The sequence below is a fragment of the Coregonus clupeaformis genome, unplaced genomic scaffold, assembly GCF_020615455.1.
Source record: "Coregonus clupeaformis isolate EN_2021a unplaced genomic scaffold, ASM2061545v1 scaf0452, whole genome shotgun sequence".
Lineage (NCBI taxonomy): Eukaryota > Metazoa > Chordata > Actinopteri > Salmoniformes > Salmonidae > Coregonus > Coregonus clupeaformis.
In genome coordinates this window covers 115,386-132,615 of record NW_025533907.1, presented here as the reverse complement: position 1 = coordinate 132,615, position 17,230 = coordinate 115,386, and the positions used below count along the sequence as shown (strand labels likewise).

The 17,230-nt window shown below is 49.6% G+C and overlaps 1 protein-coding gene across 1 annotated transcript in view; it reads left to right on the top strand.

The window, feature by feature from the left end:
- Window positions 1–17,230, top strand: part of LOC121586946 (beta-chimaerin-like) — a 68,417-nt gene that overhangs the window by 36,345 nt on the left and 14,842 nt on the right. Inside the window, exons 4-7 of the mRNA XM_041904026.2 lie at window positions 7,062–7,093; window positions 7,661–7,774; window positions 7,910–8,183; window positions 16,723–16,812. Of these exons, the coding sequence (XP_041759960.1) occupies window positions 7,062–7,093; window positions 7,661–7,774; window positions 7,910–8,183; window positions 16,723–16,812 (510 nt within the window). The remainder of the gene's footprint in view (window positions 1–7,061; window positions 7,094–7,660; window positions 7,775–7,909; window positions 8,184–16,722; window positions 16,813–17,230) is intronic.

The following is a 17,230-nucleotide window of genomic DNA, read 5'->3' as shown; positions in this document are numbered from 1 at the left end:
GAGAGGGAGACAGACTGACACAGAGAGCGACTGACACAGAGAGAGACTGACACAGAGAGAGACTGACACAGAGAGAGGGAGACAGACAGACACAGAGAGAGGGAGACAGACAGACACAGAGAGAGGGAGACAGACAGACACAGAGAGAGGGAGACAGACATACACAGACAGACACAGAGAGAGAGGGAGACAGACAGACACAGAGAGAGAGGGAGACAGACAGACACAGAGAGAGAGGGAGACAGACAGACACAGAGAGAGAGGGAGACAGACAGACACAGAGAGAGAGGGAGACAGACTGACACAGAGAGAGGGAGACAGACTGACACAGAGAGGGAGACAGACTGACACAGAGAGAGGGAGACAGACTGACACAGAGAGAGGGAGACAGACAGACAGAGAGAGAGAGGGAGACAGACAGACAGAGAGAGAGAGGGAGACAGACAGACACAGAGAGAGAGGGAGACAGACAGACACAGAGAGAGAGGGAGACAGACAGACACAGAGAGAGAGGGAGACAGACAGACACAGAGAGAGAGGGAGACAGACAGACAGAGAGAGGGAGACAGAAACAGAGAGAGGGAAACAGACTGATACAGAGACAGACACAGAGAGCGAGGGAGACAGACAGACACAGAGAGAGAGGGAGACAGACGGACACAGAGAGAGAGGGAGACAGACAGACACAGAGAGAGAGGGAGACAGACAGACACAGAGAGAGAGGGAGACCGACAAACACAGAGAGAGAGGGAGACAGACAGACACAGAGAGAGAGGGAGACAGACAGACACAGAGAGAGAGGAGACAGACACACAGAGAGAGGGGAGACAGACACACAGAGAGAGAGGGAGACAGACACACAGAGAGAGAGGGAGACAGACACACAGAGAGAGAGGGAGACAGACACACAGAGAGAGAGGGAGACAGACAGACACAGAGAGAGAGGGAGACAGACAGACAGAGAGAGAGAGGGAGACAGACAGACACAGAGAGAGAGGGAGACAGACAGACACAGAGAGAGAGGGAGACAGACAGACACAGAGAGAGAGGGAGACAGACAGACACAGAGAGAGAGGGAGACAGACAGACAGAGAGAGGGAGACAGAAACAGAGAGAGGGAAACAGACTGATACAGAGACAGACACAGAGAGCGAGGGAGACAGACAGACACAGAGAGAGAGGGAGACAGACGGACACAGAGAGAGAGGGAGACAGACAGACACAGAGAGAGAGGGAGACAGACAGACACAGAGAGAGAGGGAGACCGACAAACACAGAGAGAGAGGGAGACAGACAGACACAGAGAGAGAGGGAGACAGACAGACACAGAGAGAGAGGGAGACAGACACACAGAGAGAGAGGGAGACAGACACACAGAGAGAGAGGGAGACAGACACACAGAGAGAGAGGGAGACAGACACACAGAGAGAGAGGGAGACAGACACACAGAGAGAGAGGGAGACAGACACACACAGAGAGAGAGGGAGACAGACAGACACAGAGAGAGAGGGAGACAGACAGACAGAGATAGGGAGACAGAAACAGAGAGAGGGAAACAGACTGATACAGAGACAGACACAGAGAGAGAGGGAGACAGACGGACACAGAGAGAGAGGGAGACAGACAGACACAGAGAGAGAGGGAGGCAGACAGACACAGACTGACACAGAGAGAGGGGAGACAGACTGACACAGAGAGAGAGGGAGACAGATAGACACAGAGAGAGAGGGAGGCAGACAGACACAGACTGACACAGAGAGAGGGAGACAGACTGACACAGAGAGGGAGACAGACTGACACAGAGAGAGGGAGACAGACTGACACAGAGAGAGGGAGACAGACTGACACAGAGAGAGAGGGAGACAGACAGACACAGAGAGAGAGGGAGACAGACAGACACAGAGAGAGAGGGAGACAGACAGACACAGAGAGAGAGGGAGACAGACATACACAGAGAGAGAGGGAGACAGACAGACACAGAGAGAGAGGGAGACAGACAGACACAGAGAGAGAGGGAGACAGACAGACACAGAGAGAGAGGGAGACAGACACACAGAGAGAGAGGGAGACAGACAGACACAGAGAGAGAGGGAGACAGACACACAGAGAGAGAGGGAGACAGACAGACACAGAGAGAGAGGGAGACAGACAGACAGAGAGAGGGAGACAGAAACAGAGAGAGGGAAACAGACTGATACAGAGACAGACACAGAGAGAGAGGGAGACAGACAGACACAGAGAGAGAGGGAGACAGACATACACAGAGAGAGAGGGAGACAGACACACAGAGAGAGAGGGAGACAGACAGACACAGAGAGAGAGGGAGACAGACAGACAGAGAGAGGGAGACAGAAACAGAGAGAGGGAAACAGACTGATACAGAGACAGACACAGAGAGAGAGGGAGACAGACAGACACAGAGAGAGAGGGAGTCAGACAGACACAGAGAGAGAGGGAGACAGACAGACACAGAGAGAGGGAGAAAGACAGACACAGAGAGAGGGAGACAGACAGACACAGAGAGAGGGAGACAGACTGACACAGAGAGAGGGAGACAGACTGACACAGAGAGAGGGAGACAGACTGACACAGAGAGAGGGAGACAGACTGACACAGAGAGAGGGAGACACAGACACAGAGAGAGGGAGACAGACTGACACAGAGAGCGACTGACACAGAGAGAGACTGACACAGAGAGAGACTGACACAGAGAGAGGGAGACAGACAGACACAGAGAGAGGGAGACAGACAGACACAGAGAGAGGGAGACAGACAGACACAGAGAGAGGGAGACAGACAGACACAGAGAGAGGGAGACAGACATACACAGACAGACACAGAGAGAGAGGGAGACAGACAGACACAGAGAGAGAGGGAGACAGACAGACACAGAGAGAGAGGGAGACAGACAGACACAGAGAGAGAGGGAGACAGACAGACACAGAGAGAGAGGGAGACAGACTGACACAGAGAGAGGGAGACAGACTGACACAGAGAGGGAGACAGACTGACACAGAGAGAGGGAGACAGACTGACACAGAGAGAGGGAGACAGACAGACACAGAGAGAGAGGGAGACAGACAGACACAGAGAGAGAGGGAGACAGACAGACAGAGAGAGAGAGGGAGACAGACAGACACAGAGAGAGAGGGAGACAGACAGACACAGAGAGAGAGGGAGACAGACAGACACAGAGAGAGAGGGAGACAGACATACACAGAGAGAGAGGGAGACATACAGATACAGAGAGAGAGGGAGACAGACAGACACAGAGAGAGAGGGAGACAGACAGACACACAGAGAGAGAGGGAGACAGACACACAGAGAGAGAGGGAGACAGACACACAGAGAGAGAGGGAGACAGACAGACACACAGAGAGAGAGGGAGACAGACAGACACAGAGAGAGAGGGAGACAGACAGACAGAGAGAGGGAGACAGAAACAGAGAGAGGGAAACAGACTGATAGAGACAGACACAGAGAGAGAGGGAGACAGACAGACACAGAGAGAGAGGGAGACAGACGGACACAGAGAGAGAGGGAGACAGACAGACACAGAGAGAGAGGGAGACAGACAGACACAGAGAGAGAGGGAGACAGACAGACACAGAGAGAGAGGGAGACAGACAGACACAGAGAGAGAGGGAGACAGACAGACACAGAGAGAGGGGAGACAGACAGACACAGAGAGAGAGGGAGACAGACACACAGAGAGAGAGGGAGACAGACACACAGAGAGAGAGGGAGACAGACACACAGAGAGAGAGGGAGACAGACACACAGAGAGAGAGGGAGACAGACACACACAGAGAGAGAGGGAGACAGACACACACAGAGAGAGAGGGAGACAGACAGACACAGAGAGAGAGGGAGACAGACAGACAGAGAGAGAGAGGGAGACAGATAGACACAGAGAGAGAGGGAGGCAGACAGACACAGACTGACACAGAGAGAGGGAAACAGACTGATACAGAGACAGACACAGAGGGAGACAGACAGACACAGAGAGAGAGGGAGACAGACAGACACAGAGAGAGAGGGAGACAGATAGACACAGAGAGAGAGGGAGGCAGACAGACACAGACTGACACAGAGAGAGGGAGACAGACTGACACAGAGAGAGAGGGAGACAGATAGACACAGAGAGAGAGGGAGGCAGACAGACACAGACTGACACAGAGAGAGGGAGACAGACTGACACAGAGAGGGAGACAGACTGACACAGAGAGAGGGAGACAGACTGACACAGAGAGAGGGAGACAGACTGACACAGAGAGAGGGAGACAGACTGACACAGAGAGAGAGGGAGACAGACAGACACAGAGTGAGAGGGAGACAGACAGACACAGAGAGAGAGGGAGACAGACACAGAGAGAGAGGGAGACAGACAGACACAGAGAGAGAGGGAGACAGACAGACACAGAGAGAGAGGGAGACAGACAGACACAGAGAGAGAGGGAGACAGACACACAGAGAGAGAGGGAGACAGACAGACACACAGAGAGAGAGGGAGACAGACAGACACAGAGAGAGAGGGAGACAGACAGACAGAGAGAGGGAGACAGAAACAGAAAGAGGGAAACAGACTGATACAGAGACAGACACAGAGAGAGAGGGAGACAGACAGACACAGAGAGAGAGGGAGAAAGACGGACACAGAGAGAGAGGGAGACAGACAGACACAGAGAGAGAGGGAGACAGACAGACACAGAGAGAGAGGGAGACAGACAGACACAGAGAGAGAGGGAGACAGACAGACACAGAGAGAGAGGGAGACAGACAGACACAGAGAGAGAGGGAGACAGACAGACACAGAGAGAGAGGGAGACAGACAGACACAGAGAGAGAGGGAGACAGACACACAGAGAGAGAGGGAGACAGACACACAGAGAGAGAGGGAGACAGACACACAGAGAGAGAGGGAGACAGACACACAGAGAGAGAGGGAGACAGACACACACAGAGAGAGAGGGAGACAGACAGACACAGAGAGAGAGGGAGACAGACAGACAGAGATAGGGAGACAGAAACAGAGAGAGGGAAACAGACTGATACAGAGACAGACACAGAGAGAGAGGGAGACAGACAGACACAGAGAGAGAGGGAGACAGACAGACACAGAGAGCGAGGGAGACAGACAGACACAGAGAGAGAGGGAGACAGACTGACACAGAGAGAGGGAGACAGACAGACACAGAGAGAGAGGGAGACAGACAGACACAGAGAGAGAGGGAGACAGACAGACACAGAGAGAGAGGGAGACAGACAGACACAGAGAGAGAGGGAGACAGACACACAGAGAGAGAGGGAGACAGACAGACACAGAGAGAGAGGGAGACAGACAGACACAGAGAGAGAGGGAGACAGACATACACAGAGAGAGAGGGAGACAGACACACAGAGAGAGAGGGAGACAGACAGACACAGAGAGAGAGGGAGACAGACAGACACAGAGAGGGAGACAGACAGACAGAGAGAGGGAGACAGAAACAGAGAGAGGGAAACAGACTGATACAGAGACAGACACAGAGAGAGAGGGAGACAGACAGACACAGAGAGAGAGGGAGACAGACAGACACAGAGAGAGAGGGAGACAGACAGACACAGAGAGAGAGGGAGTCAGACAGACACAGAGAGAGAGGGAGACAGACAGACACAGAGAGAGAGGGAGACAGACAGACACAGAGAGAGAGGGAGACAGACAGACACAGAGAGAGAGGGAGACAGACACACAGAGAGAGAGGGAGACAGACACACAGAGAGAGAGGGAGACAGACACACACAGAGAGAGAGGGAGACAGACACACAGAGAGAGAGGGAGACAGACACACAGAGAGAGAGGGAGGCAGACAGACACAGAGAGAGAGGGAGACAGACAGACACAGAGAGAGAGGGAGACAGACAGACAGAGATAGGGAGACAGAAACAGAGAGAGGGAAATAGACTGATACAGAGACAGACACAGAGAGAGAGGGAGACAGACAGACACAGTGAGAGAGGGAGACAGACAGACACAGAGAGAGAGGGAGACAGATAGACACAGAGAGAGAGGGAGGCAGACAGACACAGACTGACACAGAGAGAGGGAGACAGACTGACACAGAGAGGGAGACAGACTGACACAGAGAGAGGGAGTCAGACTGACACAGAGAGAGGGAGACAGATAGACACAGAGAGAGAGGGAGGCAGACAGACACAGACTGACACAGAGAGAGGGAGACAGACTGACACAGAGAGAGGGAGTCAGACTGACACAGAGAGAGGGAGAAAGACTGACACAGAGAGAGGGAGACAGACTGACACAGAGAGAGGGAGACAGACTGACACAGAGAGAGGGAGACAGACTGACACAGAGCGAGGGAGACACAGACACAGAGAGAGGGAGACAGACAGACACAGAGATAGACTGACACAGAGAGAGACTGACACAGAGACTGACACAGAGAGAGGGAGACAGAGACACAGACAGACACAGAGAGAGGGAGGGAGACAGACAGACACAGAGAGAGAGGGAGACAGACAGACACAGAGAGAGAGGGAGACAGACAGACACAGAGAGAGAGGGAGACAGACAGACACAGAGAGAGAGGGAGACAGACAGACACAGAGAGAAAGGGAGACCGACAGACACAGAGAGAGAGGGAGACAGACAGACACAGAGAGAGAGGGAGACAGACAGACACAGAAACAGAGGGAGACAGACACACAGAGAGAGAGGGAGACATAAACAGAGAGAGGGAAACAGACTGATACAGAGACAGACACAGAGAGAGGGAGACCGAGACAGAGAGAGACAGACACAGAGAGAGGGAGACAGAAACAGAGAGAGGGAGACAGACTGATACAGAGACAGATACAAGATGAGAGAAAGACACACAGACAGAGAGGCAGAGAGACACAGAGAGAAAGAGGGACTCTGACAGAGACAGAGGGACATAGAAACACATATCCTTCAATCAAAACAGGTTGTTAGAGCTCTTGGCCAAGCCATTGAAGTGACATTTCAACTGGATATCTCTCTGTCAGCCAATGTATCTTCTCTCTCTCCTCTGGCTTTACAGATGGAGAGCAGACCCAGATATTACGGCAGAGAGTGAGTAGAGGGACTTCCTTTTTGATCGTCATCCTTTTCATCCATTTTCTAATACAGCTGCTGGGGAGACTGGCTCTAGCTGTGTGATTTATCATTAACGACTAGCTTTACATGTGGTTAGGGCGTTGAAGGTGTGTGTGTGTGTGTGTGTGTGTGTGTGTGTGTGTGTGTGTGTGTGTGTGCACATCTTTGTGTGTGTGCACATCCTGTGGCAGCATTGACAGGAGACTTGTGGTAGTATTGACAGGAGACTTGTGGCAGCATTGACAGGAGACTTGTGGCAGCATTGACAGGAGACTTGTGGCAGCATTGACAGGAGACTTGTGGCAGCATTGACAGGAGACTTGTGGCAGCATTGATAGGAGACTTGTGGCAGCATTGACAGGAGACTTGTGGCAGCATTGACAGGAGACTTGTGGCAGCATTGACAGGAGACTTGTGGCAGCATTGACAGGAGACTTGTGGCAGCATTGACAGGAGACTTGTGGCAGCATTGACAGGAGACTTGTGGCAGCATTGACAGGAGACTTGTGGCAGCATTGACAGGAGACTTGTGGCTCTCTCAAGGTTCCATGGCATGCTATCGAGAGAGTATGCAGATGAGCTACTGGGAGGAGCAGAGGGGGCTTACCTCGTCAGAGAGAGCCAGAGACAGCCAGGGACCAACACCTTGGCCTTAAGGTACCGTACACAGTACACACACATTTACATACTAAATATACACACCTTGTCAAAGACTCTCCCTTCCTTCCTTCCCTCCCTCCCTGGCTCCCTCCCTCCCTCTACCCACCCACTCACTCTACCCCCTCTCCCCAGGTTTGGGCACCAGACCCTGAACTACAGACTGTTCTATGACGGGAAGCACTTTGTGGGGGAGAAGCGCTTCGAGACGGTCCACGACCTGGTGACGGATGGCCTCATCACCCTGTACATCGAGACCAAGGCTGCAGAGTACATCGCCAAGATGACCACCAACCCCATCTATGAACACCTGGGCTACACCTCCCTGCTGAAGGACAAGATGGGGCACCGGCTGAGCCGAAGATGCACTGAACCCCGTAGGGTCACCTTCCAGAGAGAGGACAGTAAGGTGAGATACTAGATCGCTTTGACATTCTTTATGTAACTAAAAGTGCTATGAAAAGTTACATTGGTGATGATGGTGATGATGACATTGGTGATGATTGTGATGGTGGTGGTGATTGTGATGATGGTGGCAATTGTGGTGGTGGTGATGATTGTGATGGTGATGATCATGATTCTCTCCCATAGCACCAGAGGTTATTTATGTATTAACGCGCTACATCCACTACTAGCCTACATCTACTACTGTTGTGTTTCCTAACTACAGTTGTGACCTGAACAGGAACAACTCTGGGCCCTAGCTATAGACTGTAACAGACCAGAGTATTTCCTGACTATAGTTGTGACCTGAAAAAGAAAAGGAGAGTCTCACTCTAGGAGCTCAGATGCAAATAATTTAATAACCTGATAAACAACGTTTCCACAGACAAGCAGTCTTCATCAGGGTATAATGACAAACACTGCCGGTCACTAGTTTATATAGTGTCAAAGGACACACACAGGTGTCTGTAATCATGGCCAGGTGTGGCCTAATATCATTGGTTAATTCACAGATAAACAGAACATGCAAAAAACATGAATAGATAGCATACGATCATAGATACAACTTGGCTACATAGGCCCACAAACATTTATAATGAATAGCAAAATCACAAGAATGGCTTCAAATCAAAGTCTACGTTGAGACCGAAGGGAGCAAGGGTCTTTAAATTTAAAGATCCAGGCAGCCTCTCGTTTTAACAATAAGTTGTCGATGTCACCCCCTCTCCTAGGGAGGGTGACAAGTTCGATGCCGGTATTAAGTAGGGACGAAATCGAGTGGTTCCCTTCCAAAAAGTGGGCCGCGACTGGGTATGTCGAGTTTTTGCACCTGCTACGATGCTCCGAGATTTGTACTTTTAATTTGCGCTTTGTTTTACCCACATAATTTTTACCACAAGGACAAGTTATAAGATAAATAACTGCCTTAGTGGAGCACGTAATACCACCTTTGATTGGGATCGGTTTCCCTGTTTGGGGGTGTTTTGTAGTTTCCATCCGGTAGAGGCGCAAATAGACGTTGTGCAGGGATATTTAGGGATGGTAAATCAGAGTTTACCAATTGATCTCTGAGATTTCTGCCCCGCGAGAATACGACCAAGGGAGGGTCCGAAAACACATTAGCAATACTGTCATCGGATCTTAGAATGTGCCAATGTTTGTGAACGATTCCCTTAATTTGTTCAGAGCACTTTGAATAGCGTGTAGTTAGAACGCAAGAATGCTTCTTTTTGCGAGACTATCCTTGAAAGAGATCAGGTCTCGATTTGTTTTGAATTTTCTCAATGGCAGTATTAATCTGACCATTTTTGTACACCCTCTCCTTGAATTTTCTTTGCGTCCCGGCCATATTTCTGTCGAAATCTGATAGTTTTTTTGCCAATTCTTTTGATTCGACAGAATTGGCTGTAGGGCAAACTGTTTTTCAAGGGAAGCGGCTCTATCCCAGCTCTGTCCCAGCTCTGTCCCAGCTCTGTCCCAGCTCTGTCCCAGCTCTATCCTACCTCTATCCCAGCTCTGTCCCAGCTCTATCCCAGCTCTGTCCCAGCTCTGTCCCAGCTCTGTCCCAGCTCTGTCCCTACAGGCTCTTCACTTGGTCAGTAGTTCATGGACTCTGACGGACTCCAACACATTCAGAGATTAATCCTTCAAATAAAACTAAACCCCTCCGGGAGGATTCTCCATAGCATAGGTCTGTATTTACGTTATAAATCATACTGTACCTGTACATGTTCATGTTCTAGGCTATTTGGCCTGGTCAAATGAAGACTGTCTGACCTTGAATAGCATTGGGGGGTTTTCCCAGCAGACATGAGCCATTTTTGGCGAGTCGATATCTAGAGCATGTTTTGAGTTTTGAAATCAGACTGCCAGCCTGTCAGTCAGTAATGTCAGAGTGTCTGTAAAAATGTGTTGTTTTGAGTGTCACACCTCTATCTGTCAAGCTTGGGCTTTGTCCCAAATGGCACCCTATTCCCTATACAGTACAGTGCACTACTTTTGACGAGAGCCCTATGGGTCCTGATCAAAAGTAGTGCACTAAATAGGTTCCATTTGGGATGCAGTCTTGGAAAACATGACGAGCTGGGCCAATGACAGGTCTCCTCCCGAGTGGCGCAGTGGTCTAAGGCACTGCATCGCAGTGCTAGCTGTGCCACTAGAGATCCTGGTTCGAATCCAGGTTCTGTCTTAGCCGGCCGCGACCGGGAGACCCATGGGGCGGCGCACAATTGGCCCAGCGTCGTCCAGGGTAGGGGAGGGAATGGCCGGCAGGGATGTAGCTCAGTTGGTAGAGCATGGCGTTTGCAACGCCAAGGTTGTGGGTTCGATTCCCACGGGGGGCCAGTATGAAAAAATTAAATAATAATAATAATAATGTATGCACTCACTATAACTGTAAGTCGCTCTGGATAAGAGCGTCTGCTAAATGACTAAAATGTCAATGTAAATGTCTCCTGATTTGAGGCTTTCAGTGTAGGACAAACACCTGCCAGTCTGTCACGTCCAAAAAAAGAGGAAGGAGGTCAAAGTGCAGTCCTCCTGTTCTTAACAGTAGCAGCAGCGTATGTGATGACTTTAGTTAACAGTGTACTGTAATACTGTCTAGTATCAGTCTGTATCTTTACTGACTTTAGTTAACAGTGTACTATAATACTCTGTCTAGTATCAGTCTGTATCTTTACTGACTTTAGTTAACAGTGTACTATAATACTCTGTCTAGTATGAGTCTGTATCTTTACTGACTTTAGTTAACAGTGTACTATAATACTCTGTCTAGTATCAGTCTGTATCTTTACTGACTTTAGTTAACAGTGTACTATAATACTCTGTCTAGTATCAGTCTGTATCTTTACTGACTTTAGTTAACAGTGTACTATAATACTCTGTCTAGTATCAGTCTGTATCTTTACTGACTTTAGTTAACAGTGTACTATAATACTCTGTCTAGTATCAGTCTGTATCTTTACTGACTTTAGTTAACAGTGTACTATAATACTCTGTCTAGTATCAGTCTGTATCTTTACTGACTTTAGTTAACAGTGTACTATAATACTCTGTCTAGTATCAGTCTGTATCTTTACTGACTTTAGTTAACAGTGTACTATAATACTCTGTCTAGTATCAGTCTGTATCTTTACTGACTTTAGTTAACAGTGTACTATAATACTCTGTCTTGTATCAGTCTGTTGTTTCAGACACACAGTAGCTAAAGTAAACATACTCCCTCATATGCTGTCTTTACTCTGTGTCTTGTAAGTCCTCATTCAGATGTGTGTGTGTGTGTGTGTGTGTGTGTCTCCAGGGGTGTGTGTGTTGTCGCATATATATGTACATTCCTCCCGGAGGGGGGGAGAGACCCACTCGACCTGTCTGGTGACCTGCTGTGTGTCAGCCCCCTCGGTTCACAAGACTCACTCAATGTGTATGTGTACTTGTGCTAGGAGTTGCCAGAGAGGCCAAATGCCTGCCAGTTTCCTCCTATAACAACAGCTCTTCTTGACAGATTGTGCATCCCAAATGGCACCCTATACCCTCTGGTCCCTCAGGACTCTGGTCAAAAGTAGTGCACTATGTAGGGAATAGGGTGTCATTTGGGACACATCACACTGGTTGAATCTAACTGGTGCTTGTTGGGAGATGGAAGAATGTGATGAATGCATTTCTAAACCATGTTCTGGGCCTAGTTTGGATATTATTCTGATGTTATGGTAGTTTGTTTGGAAGTTAATTACATTTTCCTTGAGCTACCTGTTAGTCTGTTGGAAACATGATCTATAAAGATCGTGTTGGGAAATACTTGAGCTACCATTACAGAGATGTTATACAGTAGCTACAGTACATACAGTGTAAAAGGCAGAAGGCTTTCAACGTTGATCTATCATACTTCCAGCCACAGGGAGGCCTGTTTTAATTGTCACTGTACTTTTCCTTTCACTAGACTTTCTGAATAGTAAAACATATTCCATCACTGACTAGATCTCCCTTCACGTCTATGTTTCTGTTTGTATGAAATTGTGTGAGATGTATGTGTGGTGTGTGTGTGTGTGTGGTGTGTTTTGTATATGATTGTATGAGGTGTGTTTTGTTTGGACGGTTGTTCTTACAGTGTCTGACCTCACAGAAAGAAAGGCACTAGTGTTATTTTCCCATGATCCTCTGCTCTCCCTACTGTGTCTGCTCAGCTGGACCCACACAGTGAATAACAGAGCCTGGATGCTGAAAGGAAACCAGGGCCTTTTATTCATTTGATTCCAAACTCTTCTCTATGAGACAAGAAGCCATCTGCCTCTAGGGACAAAACCCATAACCCTCACACACACTCTCTCAATACATACTGTATACCCCCCTCCCTCCTCCTCCTCTCCCCCCTTTCTCTGTGTCCCTCTCTTCCTCCATAACCCTTACCCTTCTCGCTGCTCCGTCGGGTCTTTTCTGATTTAATAATAATAATAATATGCCATTTCGCAGACGCTTTTATCCAAAGCGACTTACAGTCATGCGTGCATACATTTTTGTGTATGGGTGGTCCCGGGGATCGAACCCACTACCTTGGCGTTACAAGCGCCGTGCTCTACCAGCTGAGCTACAGAGGACCACATTTAGTTTAGGTCCTCCTCCTGGTCTTTGATAGGATGTCTAACTCCGTGACAAACGGCTTCACCTGTCCTGACTGTTACCTGTTCAGCCATTAAATCAAATCAAATTTTATTCGACACATGCTTTGTAAACAGCAGGTGTAGACGAACAGTGAAATACTTACGGGCCCTTCCCAACAATGTTGAGAAAAATAAAATTGAGGAATAATAGAAAAGTAATAACGCGTAATAATAAATACACAATGAGTAGCGTTAATTTGGCTATATACACAGGGTACCAGTACAGAGTCGATGTGCAGCGGTACGAGGTAATTGAGGTAGCTATGTACATATAACTAGGAATAAAGTGATTACGCAGCCAATCAAAGATGCTCTCAATGGTGCAGTTGTAGACCTTTTTGAGGATCTGAGGGCCCATGCCAAATCTTTTCAACCTCCTGCGGGGGAAGAAGCGTTGTCGTGCCCTCTTCACGACTGTGTTGGTGTGTGTGGACCATGATAGATCCTTAGTGATGTGGACACCGAGGAATTTGAAGCTCTCGACCCGCTCTACTACAGCCCCGCTCCACCCCGTTTCCTGTGGTCCACGATCAGCTTCTTTGTCTTGCTGACGTTGAGGGAGAGGTTGTTTTCCTGGCACCACACTGCCAGGTCTCTGACCTCTTCCCTATAGGCTGTCTTATCAGGATCAGGCCTACCACAGTTGTGTCGTCAGCAAACTTAATGATGGTGTTGTAGTCGTGCGCGGCCACAGGGAATACAGGACGGGTGAACAGGGAGTACAGGAGGGGACTAAGTACACACCTCTGAGGGGCCCCCGTGTTGAGGGTCAGTGTGGTGGATGAGTTGTTGCCTACCTTCACCACCTGGGGGCAACCCATCAGGAAGTCCAGGATCCAGTTGCAGAGGGAGGTGTTCAGTCCCAGGGTCCTTTAGCTTAGTGATGAGCTTGGAGGGAACTGTGTTCCTCTTGTCCAGGTAGGAGAGGGCAGTGTGGAGTGCAATAGAGATTGCGTCATCTGTGGATCTGTTGGGAAGGTTTGTGAATTGGAGTGGGTCCAGGGTGTCTGGGATGATGTGAGCCATGACCAGCCTTTCAAAGCATTTCATGGCTACAGGTGTGAGTGCTACGGGGTGATAGTCATTTAGACAGGTTACCTTGGCATTCTTGGGCACAGGGACTACGGTGGTATGCTTGAAACATGTAGGCATTACAGACTGGGTCAGGTAGAGATTGAAAATGTCAGTGAAGACACTGGTCAGCGCATGCTCTGAGTACGTGTCCTGGTAATCCGTCTTTATCCTGGTAATCCGGCCTTGTGAATGTTAACCTGGTTAAAGGTCTTACTCACATCTGCTACGGAGAGTGCGATCACGCAGTCGTCCAGAACAGCTGGTGCTCTCATGCATGGTTCAGTGTTGCTTGCCTCGAAGCGAGCATAGAAGGCATTTAGCTCCTCTGGTAGGCTCGCGTCACTGGGCAACTCACGGCTGGGTTTCCCTTTGTAATCCGTGATAGTTTGCAAGCCCTGCCACATCTGAAGAGCGTCAGAGCCGGCATAGTAGGATTCGATCTTAGTCGTGCATTTACGCTTTGCCTTTTTGATGGCTCGTCTGAGGTTGTAGCGGGATTTCTTAGAAGTGTACAGATTAGTGTCCTGCTCCTTGAAAGTGGCAGCTCTAGCCTTTACAGTGCGGATGTTGCCTGTAATCCATGGCTTCTGGTTGGGATATGTACGTACGGTCACTGTGGGGACAACGTTGTCAATGCACTTATTAATGAAGCCGGTGACTGATGTGGTAAACTCCTCAATGCCATCGGATGAATCCCGGAACATATTCCAGTCTGTGCTAGTGAAACAGTCCTGTAGCTTAGCATCCGCTTCATCGGACCACTTCCATATTGAGCACGTCACTTGTACTTCCTGTTTTGAGTTTTTGCTTGTAAGCAGGAATTAGGAGGATATAGTTATGGTCAGCTTTGTATGTGTTTCTGTGTTTGGAGTAAAGGTGATCTAGAGTTTTGTCTAGTTGCACAGGTGACATGCTGGTAGAAATTGGTAGAAATTAGATAAGCCATTACTTCTGTAGCTACAGTACAACATAGTCCTTGGTCTTCAGTCTATGTTACAGGAGGCCCAAAGCTATATTTTGAAAATGGCTTCTATGTCTATAACAACCTTAAAGCTGCCAATCCTCTCATTTCAGCCAAAGTGTTTTTGTCTCTGAGCTGAGTGAGCTTCAAGCATATTTCTCTATCCCTTAGGATCATTCCCTTCCTCCACTCTTCTACCCTTCCAGCTCTTCATCATTCCATCACTGCTACAAAATCATCTGTTCTAGTTTTCTTCTGACATTCCCTCATTCTTTCTCTTCACAATTTAACTCAATTTCTGTCCCTAATTTCACCATTTCATTTCAGCAACCCTGAATGCCCACTTCCACTAGTTTGAGTTGTCTACTTCCCATTTGAGTGTCTTGTTAACCAAGAGGAGCTGATGAGGAGCTCCTGGTGTTTTAGGAGGAGTGGATGTTTAGGAGGAGAGTCACAAAAAATATTCTGTGGTGCTGTAGACTCAGCAACAGCCCCCCCACTGAGTCAGGGCATGGCCACCATGAGCTCTGCCTGGGATCTGACAGGGATTTGGCCACCGTGGGATTACACCCTGAGTGGGGATTACGGCCATAATCCCTCCCAATCGCAGTGGATGACCATGGTTGGGTGCTGTTCTACTGGGTGTTTTGAGAGCAGAGCAGAGTGATTGGTGGGAGCAGACTGGAGTCGTAGCGTCTGTCTGTAGTCTGGCTGCAGTCTAGGCAGGGAGAGGAAAACCACCAGTGGATTGTGAGGCATGGAGGTCAAGACGTAGTTGACTAATCTGTTTCTGCTGGACTAGAAGGAATATAGGAGCATGTCGTGGCTCTTCTGGGCCGAAGGATAGTGCCATGACTCCTGTTGTGTGGAGGGGACTTGGTTATGTAACTGTTGTTGTGGGGGGGAGGGTTCAGTATTCTCTCCAGTTGAGTGTGTGTGTGTGTGTGTGTGTGTGTCCGGGAGGCAACGTGCTAATAGGTAGTGTGGCATGGTTCTCTGTGTCTTTTTGAGAGTTTGACTGCAGCCATTGATCCTGCTTTAGATTTGCTGCTGAGCCGTGAAGAGCTGTACTAACAGCTCACCCTAACCCCCTCACCCCTCACCCCACACACACTCACTCTAACCCCACACCCCACACACCCTCCTAGCCCCTCCCCACCAACCAAGGGACCCTCCTCCTAGCCCCTCCCCACCAACCAAGGGACCCCCCCCCCTCTCTCCTATTTGGTGTGTGTGAATGAGATCCATTGTGTGAGGCACACTCCTGCCCTGGGGCCGCCCACTGCTGCTGGCTGCTCTCTGCTTCTTTCCCCTGGAACTGGAGCTGGAGCTCAGATCAGATGCAGAGCCTCCCCCACCTTGACTGTCAGTCTGTACCCTCCTGGGTCCCAGCAGCAGCAGTAGGAGGAGGAGGAGGAGGAGTAGGAGGAACAGGAGGAGGAGGAGGGGAGTGGAGTACAGCGGCCGTGTCCTCCTCGTTGGGCTGCTGCCGCCGGCGTCTGTTAGGCAGCACTGGGCGCTACGTCCTCCAGCACACACCACACGGCTCACCAGAGGAGACAGAGGCTCTTTGGGAGCCCGGACTAGGACCAGGACAGGGACACACAGTCAGACACACGGCAGCAGCCATGGAAGTGGAGGAAGGGAGCCGCGGTCCGGGAGGAGGGATAGGGCCAGGAGATGTAACGGTCCACAAGACCAAGAGAGGGGAGCGGAAGAGGCAGGAGCTACTGGCCTTAGCCCTGGGGGTCAAGTTGGGGAGCAGGGGAACGTTACTCTGGAAGCCTCTAAAACTGTTGGCTTCCTGTCCGCAGATCACCACGTCTCCTCTGGTACGGCACAGCACCCTGAAAGACTGCCCCTCCGAGAAGCAGAGCTCCTACGACAAGGTCCACAACTTCAAGGTGAGCCAGTTTGTTTGATTTAGCCTTTTTAAAGGAGGATGTGGTGAGGTACGGGAAGGAGGGAGGGAGGGGGCGAGAGTTGACTGCATTAGGACCTGTAGGAGGGCTGCCTCTCTGTAGATTCTCTGTTCAAAGCTCTGTTTGAAGCTCTTTTACCTCAGGAAATGATTCTGCTCCTACAGGCAGCGCTGCTTGTCCATGCAGGGTCTGTGAGATAAGTTCTGTCAGGTTGATCTGAAACTTAAAAGCGACGTCCCTCAAAGTGACAAAGTAACCGACTCTTTTTATCTGCCTAGTGAGCTGCCTGCCTGTCGTTAGACTGGCTACCGTTAGATACCGTTATAACACCGAGAGACTGATGATGTTATTCATCATCATGTGCTTTCATGATGAAAGATGTCTTGTGGGCACGTGCAGC